The sequence below is a fragment of the Buteo buteo genome, chromosome 7, assembly GCF_964188355.1.
Source record: "Buteo buteo chromosome 7, bButBut1.hap1.1, whole genome shotgun sequence".
NCBI classification, from domain to species: Eukaryota; Metazoa; Chordata; class Aves; order Accipitriformes; family Accipitridae; genus Buteo; species Buteo buteo.
The window spans coordinates 34,556,219-34,563,851 of NC_134177.1; the positions used below are offsets into that span (position 1 = coordinate 34,556,219).

General features: G+C 55.9%; 1 protein-coding gene across 1 annotated transcript; it reads right to left on the reverse strand.

Annotated features, from left to right (window-relative positions):
• Positions 1–965: 965 nt before the first annotated feature.
• On the reverse strand, positions 966–4,445 carry SPACA6 (sperm acrosome associated 6). Its single transcript, XM_075033310.1, has 8 exons — positions 4,186–4,445; positions 3,562–3,636; positions 3,158–3,226; positions 2,882–2,905; positions 2,718–2,795; positions 2,350–2,453; positions 1,718–1,871; positions 966–1,389 (listed from the first exon to the last, which is right to left on the reverse strand). The coding sequence occupies exons 1-8, from the start codon at positions 4,433–4,435 to the stop codon at positions 1,235–1,237; spliced, it is 909 nt and encodes a 302-aa protein (XP_074889411.1). The 5' UTR covers positions 4,436–4,445; the 3' UTR covers positions 966–1,234.
• Between the last annotated feature and the right edge of the window lie 3,188 nt (positions 4,446–7,633).

Sequence of the window (7,633 nt, forward strand, 5' to 3'; positions counted from 1 at the left end):
TCACAGTCTTAAGGGCTTGTTTGGGTTTTTTTAATCTCTTCTTCAAGGAATCCTATAGCATTCTTCCTCTACTGTTTGGCCATTTTGTTACAGACATAATGTCTACAAAATCTGTAGCAGCAATTTATCCAAATTACCAAATTGAAGTCAACTGGGTTATACAATGGTATAAAAGTAAATATGTGATAAAATGCTTTTAGGCAAATAATCAGAGGAGAAAGTAACTTGGCATTTGTAGTGCCCATGACATGTAAAGGTGTTATTATACATGAGTATCTTTGATACATCAGTATCAAGAGAAAGCTTTCCTACAGGTAGCAGTCTGACCTTCCATTAGTGCTAGCTGTTGAAATGTAGGGTCAGGAGTGTCAGAACTATATTTTGGACTGCTTATGTGCTGCCAAGTACCCAGTTTTTCTGTATGCAAGCCCCAAACCCCCAGATCTCTATCTCCAGCATAATCCAGATTTTTAGAACTGTGTGGTTCTATTTTTAGACTGTTCCCATTTGCACATGCCACCCCAATGCAAGAAAAGCATTTGCAGAAATTTTGGTCCTCAGGGGTGGATCTATGTGTCAAGCTCTCCCCTAGGGTGAATCCAGGCATTTGGAATCCCCTGGGGGACCCTGTTGTCCAGGTCTGTGGGACGTCCAGGGGTCACTGAGGTCTGGGAGGCTCCGACATTGCCAGATGGCCCTGGGAGGCAGAAGGAGGAATGGAGAAAGAGGAGGAGAGGGGAGGAAACCGTATATCCCCATCCCAGGGAGGGGGGAATCATGGGGCATCTGGGGGGCCCAAGGGGCAGTTGGGGGGTCCTGGAAGCAGCTGATGGGTCTAAGGGTGAAAGCAGGGGAACCTAGGGGCAACTGGGTCAACTGACTGTAACTGGGGCCCCCAAAGGAACAGGGGGGGTTCTGGGGAAAGTAGTAGCATCTCAGGGGCAGTTAGGAAATCTGGGGGAAGCAAGACAGCCTGGAGTGGCCCTGGGTGCAAGGTGGGGGTCCCAGAATGGGCCAGAGAACAGTGGGAGTCCCAGGGGGAAATAGGACTCTAAACTGTGAGTTTAGGAGTCCCGGCAGTCTATGGCCCTCATTGGACACCCGGGTTCCCTCACATTTGTAGGGAATCCTGAGGGGCTGAGGGTGCAGGAGGGTTTGGGAGTCCCATGCTGGTCTGTGGGGAGCCCCAGAAGCATAGGGGTTTTGAGGTCAAGGTTTACCACATCAGGACAACTCACAGCAGCAGCAGCATGAGTGCCATGGAGCCAAGTGCCAGCCCCAGCCCCAGCGATGCCATGTGGTGCAGGGGGGTCCTGCCGTGGGGCCAGTGCAGCACAGCCTTGAACCGAGCCTGGAGTCCCTGTTCTGCCTCCACACTTTGCCCTGACACTGTGAGGACCCAGGCACCTCGGGTCATGGGGTGCTGCTCCCCAGGGAGCAGGTGTCCCTGCAAGACCTGCTTCAGCCACAGACCTCACCGCCCCCAGGGTCCCAGGCGTCTGGGTGTCCCTGCTCCACCCCATGTGCCCTACCTCCCCCAGAGGAGCCAGGCATCAGGAAACACCTGCTCCACTCCACCTGTCCACCAGGGACCCAGGTGTCCTGGCACCCAGCTTACACCCCCATGCACCCCCCGTTCCATGGACCCAGGTGTCTGGGGTCCTGCTCCACCCCACACTGCTCACTGCCCCCAGGGCACTCAGGTGTCTGGGCGCACCGTTGAGGTAGAAGTACTTGCGGACCAAGGGCTCAGAAAGGACCCCCAGGCGACAGGCGATGGTTCCTGGAGTGGGGTCCTGAAGGGTCAGACTGAGAGGTCCCTCCGCACTCCCCTGCAGCTCCTCAAACAGCGCCAGATCCTGTGTGCGCAGCTGGGGTGTGGAGAAACACATCAGTGCAGCCTGGTCCACCAGTACATGAAATGGCATACACGTGTATGCAAAGGTGCCTGTGTCCTGCACATGATCGTCATGTCCCCTTCATGATTCTTGTACCCTTTGCTCAAGCACGTGCATGCACCTCATGTATGTACTTGTGCCCACAGGGATGCACAAGCAGGGCCTATGCAAAAGTCATTTCCTTCACACAGGTGTGCACATGAATCTGCAAACACAGGAGTGACCTGCCTCCTGCTTGCATGCACCCTTCCCACGGGTGAGCACTTGCTTGCATCCTGTGCATGCTTACACACATGCTACTTATACCACACATTATCTACTGTATAAGCAATACCTGTATCTATTGATAGTCCTCACAAGTGCACAACTGTGTGCATGCAGGCATTGCTACCCATGCCCAGTCCTCTCATGAATGTCTCTGTGCACCCTTGCACGTGCATGTGCAACTCACATCCTTGGCAAACATCCAGGTAATGGGCAGGTCGGCGGGGGTGGCAAAGGGCACATCGCAGTGCAGTGTGATGGCTTCATCCGTGTGGACCCACATGTCCTGCACTGGGAGCATTAACAGGCATGTGAGTTCACATCTGCTGACACACTTACAGAAATGATTGTGCTGCTGTGCAACTGCATGTGCTTGTGTGCTCACAGTGGGGATGGGTAAGCATGCACCTTGGCACACTCTTGTGCGCTCATGGTAGGCCAAGCAGACGTGCCCATATGTGGGAAATGAAAGTTGCCCCCAGAGCCGTGGAGGCACCCAGTTCCAGGGTGGGGCTTAGCCCAGCCTGGATGCCTGGGTCTACCATGGTCTCATACCTGGGCAGTCCAAGGGAAACTGGCAGTCCATGAAGCGGCAGGTAGCACACTGGAAGATGCGGGCGGCTGGCTGGTACCCTGGGAGGGAGGGACTTGCTTGTCCCAGGAGGATGGGAGATGTACTAGGGGATAGAGGGTTGCAAGACAGAGGGATGGGCACTCACCACAGGGGGGGACACAGGCTGGAGCTGGTGGAGAGGAAGCAGCATTAGACTGGGGATCATTGGGAATCCACATCCATGTGATGAGCTGTCAGGGCTCAGCCCTTGTCTAGCCCGGATGGGGTCCCTGGGGGTTTCTCCAGGATGGGGGTGCCCAGAGTGGGGGTCCCTGGGGTGTAGGTGTCCAGTGTGGGCATCTCTGTGACAGTCCCTTGAGTGGGGGTCCCAAAGGTTCCCCAAGGTGGGAGTCCTGGGTGGGTGTCCCCACTGGCCCCATACCTTCCTCTAGCTGGCTCAGCTTCACCCAGATCATGTTGATGGCTTCCTGCAGAGACACCTCAAAGGGCTCTGGGGTGTCCCAGATGTCCAGGTGAGACAATGTGCCCGCCCCCAATCCCCATAAACCCTCCCCAGACCCCACAGATCCCCTGTACGACTCACCTAGACCCCATATATCCATCCTAGAGTCCCATATATTCCCAAATACCCCCTCAAAAACCCCCAGAAGCTGTATACCTTGAAGCCCATATACCCTCAGGATTCCCCAAATATCCCCTTACAACCCTCAGACCTCCATATATCCTATAATTCACCACACCCCCCCATTCAAGGCCTCCATGTCCCATCCCCCATGCCGCATGTCCTGGCCCTACCCCCTCACATGTCCCATGTCCCCTGCTCACTCATGTCCCTCTGCTTCTTCAGAAAATGCAGGGCATTCACGATGATCTCCCGAAGTGCCTCGTGCTGCCCCGACCCTAGGACCAGTACAGGGGCACTGGGACCAGTACAGGGTTGGGGTTGGAGGTTCAGGGATGGGAGGGTCCAGTAAGGGCTGGTGGTTTCCAGGGGTTCCTGGAGTCCTGATCAGGGTTTAGGGATACTGGGAAGGGACAGGTATCCCGTGGGGTTTCCTGAGGTCCTAGGTAGGGCCAGGGGGTCCCAGGGAGTCCCCAGCATGTACCTGGTCAGGGTTGGGTGACCCTCAGGGTTCCAGGCAGGGCTGGCATCCCCAGAGGTCCCTGGATTCCAGGTTGGGCATGGTTGGGAGTCCCTAGGGTGCCTGTCTGGGGTGGGTCCCTGGGGTGCCTGTTTAGGAAAGGGGTCCCCAACTTCCCGGGATCCTTGCCAGTGTCAGTGTGAGGGCCTTAGTTGAAGTGGGGAACCTCACTGGCTCTGGGATCCTATTCAGTGGGGGGGTCCCCCTTGGGATGGAGGTCTCTGGCGGGTTGGATGTGCCAGTCGGGATGGGGGTCCATGGGCAGGGTCCCTGTTGGGTTGGGTGTCCCTTGGGTCCCATGACGCACCCACAGTGACAGAGGCGAGTGGTGCAGCAGCCTGGACAAGGGCCTCAAGGCAGTGTTGATGTCGGGGGTCCTTGAGGGAGGCCCCAGTAATGTCACGGCAGAGCTGTGACCGCTGACTGGGGGACCCAAAGCAGAGCAGGCAGGGGTGCACCCCAGGGAGCCAGGACACCAGGGCCACCCAGTGCCACAAGCCAGGTTCCTCTGCCTGGATGCCTGGGTTTCCAGAGAGCCAGGGGGCCAGCACCAGCATCAGGGGCACCCACCACCACCCCATGGCCCCAAAGCATAGCACCCAGATGCCTGGATCCCCAGGGAACAGCAGGGTTCCTAGGAGGAGCCCAGGCACCTAGGTCTCCAGGCAACAGAAGGGTTCCTAGGCAGAGTCTGGGTGCCTGGGTCCCCAGCGGACAGTGGAGTTCCTAGGCAGGTCCCAGATGCCTGGGTCCCCTCTTGAGGAGTGGGGATACCCAGACACATGTGTCCCCTGGGGTGTGTGGGCTGGAGAAGGGGCTCCCAGTCCCTCATTTTGGTCTCCCCAAATCCTCTACCTTCAGTCCCTGCCAGTCACATTATTTGGTGTCTCCAAATCCCCTCTATTTAGATGTCTAATTCCTTGCATTCACCCCTGATAATTCTGTCCTGTCAGCACCCCCAGTCCAGTCTCTTGCAGTTCCCAAATCCCCTTCTTTGAAACCTACTCAAGGCTTCTCCTTTTCATTCCTCCATATCCCATCCCATGAATACCTCCATACTCACCTGCTGAGGCAAGCTGCCCAAGAGCTGGCCCAGTCCACAGCAGAGTGGCAGATCTTGGTGCACAGGTGTATTGGATTTGTGTGGCAAGGTTTTGGTAGCAGGGGGGTTACGGGGTGGCCTCTGTGAGAAGCTGCTGGAAGCTTCCCCTATGTCCAACAGAGCCAATACCAGCCGGCTCTAAGATGGACCTGCCGCCAGCCAAGGCTGAGCCAATCAGCGATAGTAGTAGCACCTCTGTTATAGCATATTTAAGAAGGAAAAAAAGCTGCAGGGCACACAGAAACGGCAGCCGGAGAGAGAAGTGAGAACATGTAAGAGAAACAACCCTGCAGACACCAAGGTCAGTGACGAAGGAGGGGGAGGAGATGCTCCAGGCGCTGGAGCAGAGATTCCCCTGCAGCCCGTGGTGAAGACCATGGTGAGGCAGGCTGTCCCCCTGCAGCCCAGGGAGGTCCATGGGGGAGCAGATCTCCACCTGCAGCCCATGGAGGACCCCACGCCAGAGCAGGTGGGTGCCCGAAGGAGGCTGTGACCCTGTGGGAAGCCTACGCTGGAGCAGGCTCCTGGCAGGACCTGCGGATCTGTGGAGAGAGGAGCCCACGCTGGAGCAGGTTTTCTGGCAGGACTTGTGACCCCGTGGGGGACCCATGCTGGAGCAGTGTGCTCCTGAAGGACTGCATGCCATGGAAGGGACCCATGCTGGAGCAGTTTGTGAAGAACTGTAGCCTGTGGGGAGGACCCACATTGGAGAAGTTAGTGGAGGACTGTCTCCCGTGGGAGGGACCCCATGGTGGAGCAGGGGAAGAGTGTGATGAGTCCTGCCCCTGAGGAAGATGAAGCAGCAGAAAATAATGTGTGATGAACTGACTGTAAACCCCATCCCCGTCCCCCTGTGCCCCTGGGCAGGGTGGTAGGTAGAGAATCTGGGAGTCAAGTTGTGCCCAGGAAGAAGGGAGGGGTGGAGGGAAGGTGTTTTGAGATTTGGTTTTATTTCTCATTACCTACTCTGGTTGATTGGTAATAAATTGAGTTAATTTTCCCCAAGCTGAGTCTGTTTTGCCCGTGACGGTAACTGGTGAGTGATCTCTCCTGTCCTTATCTCGACCCACAAGCTCTTTGTTATATTTTCTCTCCCCTGTCCAGCTGAGGAGGGGGGGAGTGACAGAATGGCTTTGGCGGGCACCTGGCACCAGCCAGGGTCAACCCACCACAACAGGGTGCTTTCCTGAGGCAGGGAAACGCCATGGCAGTGGAGAGACCCGCCGGCAGCCAACAGCTCTCATGAGAGATGCTGATGAGGCCTAGGCATTGCCAGAGCAGCCGCGGCCACCCCCACACCTATAAAAAGCAGACTAGCAGCCAGGAGCACTGCAAACAGAGCGGGCAAACAGCGTGGCATGTCAGCCAGGGTGTGGCGCGGCAGTTTGTGCGGAAGCGCGCACAGGAAGGGCATCATCACCCCACCAGCTCAAGAGGTGAGTCCCATTGGTGGTCACCACCCTCTCAGAACGAGCTTAGCTATGGTATCCACCTGGCAGAAAGCCACGTCCTCTGCACTCACCAGAACGTGTGTGGCAACCCAGACAGAGCTCCCACGAAAACATACAGCCGTCCAGGCCTGAGGCTGCAGGGTGTGCCAGAGCCTTTCACTGATAGGGATGGCAGTAGTGAGAACAGCTGTGGGAGGTGTGACCGAGTGGGCGATCCGCTCAGCCCCGTGGCAGAGCTACGAGAGGAAGTAGAAAGGTTAAGGAGCATCAGGGAGTCTGAGAAAGAGCTAGGCTGGTGGAACCATGCTCTGTCCTCCCTGAGACAGACAGGAACAGCCACCAGAAAAAAAACAAGATCAAAGGGATCCTGCATCCTCCCCTCAGAGGGCCACGAAGATGATTAAGGGGCTGGAGCATTTCCCCTTTGAGGAAAGGCTGAGAGAGCTGGGACTGTTCAGCCTGCGAAGAGAAGGCTCAGAGATGGGTCTTATCAATATTTATAAATACCTGAAAGCACAGAATGAAGAAGTGGGAGCCAGGCTCTTTCCAGTGGTGCCCAGTGCCAGGGCAAGAGGCAACGGGCACAAACTGACATACAGGCAGTTCCATTTGAACATGAGAAAACACTTTTTCACTGTGAGGGTGACCAAACACTGGCATCCTTGGGGATATTAAAAACCCAACTGGACACTTTCCTTGGTGGCCTGTTGTAACTGACCTTTCTTGAGGAGGGGGTTGGACCAGGTGATCTCAAGAGGTCCTTTCACAACTTGCCATCGCATCCCAATGAGATGGCAAGAGAGGCCATCACGTTGCCACCTGCCTCAGCAGACCCCTTGTTTCCCCAGTGCCAGAAAACATCTTACTTCAATGGCAGCAAAGAGGGGCTGGTCAGACCACACTTATTAAGGTCCCACATCACACTACTCTCTACCCTCACCCTCCTGGATGGGCACACCTTCCAAAACAATTCTCTAGTTGAATCAAGAGCCTCCCATAGGTTTGTGGCCTCTGAATTTGCCCAGAGCACCCAGACCCTTACCCAACCCACCCCAAACACTGTGACTGTTACAGATGGGAGAAGAACACACGGTGGGGCCATAATCCAAGAGACCTTAGAGTAACCATGACACTTGGGCTCCTAGAGAGTCTATCCTTTGGCCCCAGTTATGGAAGCACAAACCTGTCTTTAATTGGCACTT

Coding starts and splice junctions, on each gene's coding strand:
- SPACA6 (XM_075033310.1), bottom strand. CDS start 4,435: ATGCTGGTGCTGGCCCCCTGGCTCTCTGGAAACCCAGGCATCCAGGCA. Junction 2,796..2,881: donor AGCCTGTGTCCCCCCCTGTG/GTGAGTGCCCAT, acceptor CCTCCCTCCCAG/GGTACCAGCCAGCCGCCCGC. Junction 2,454..2,717: donor GTTTCCCTTGGACTGCCCAG/GTATGAGACCAT, acceptor TAATGCTCCCAG/TGCAGGACATGTGGGTCCAC.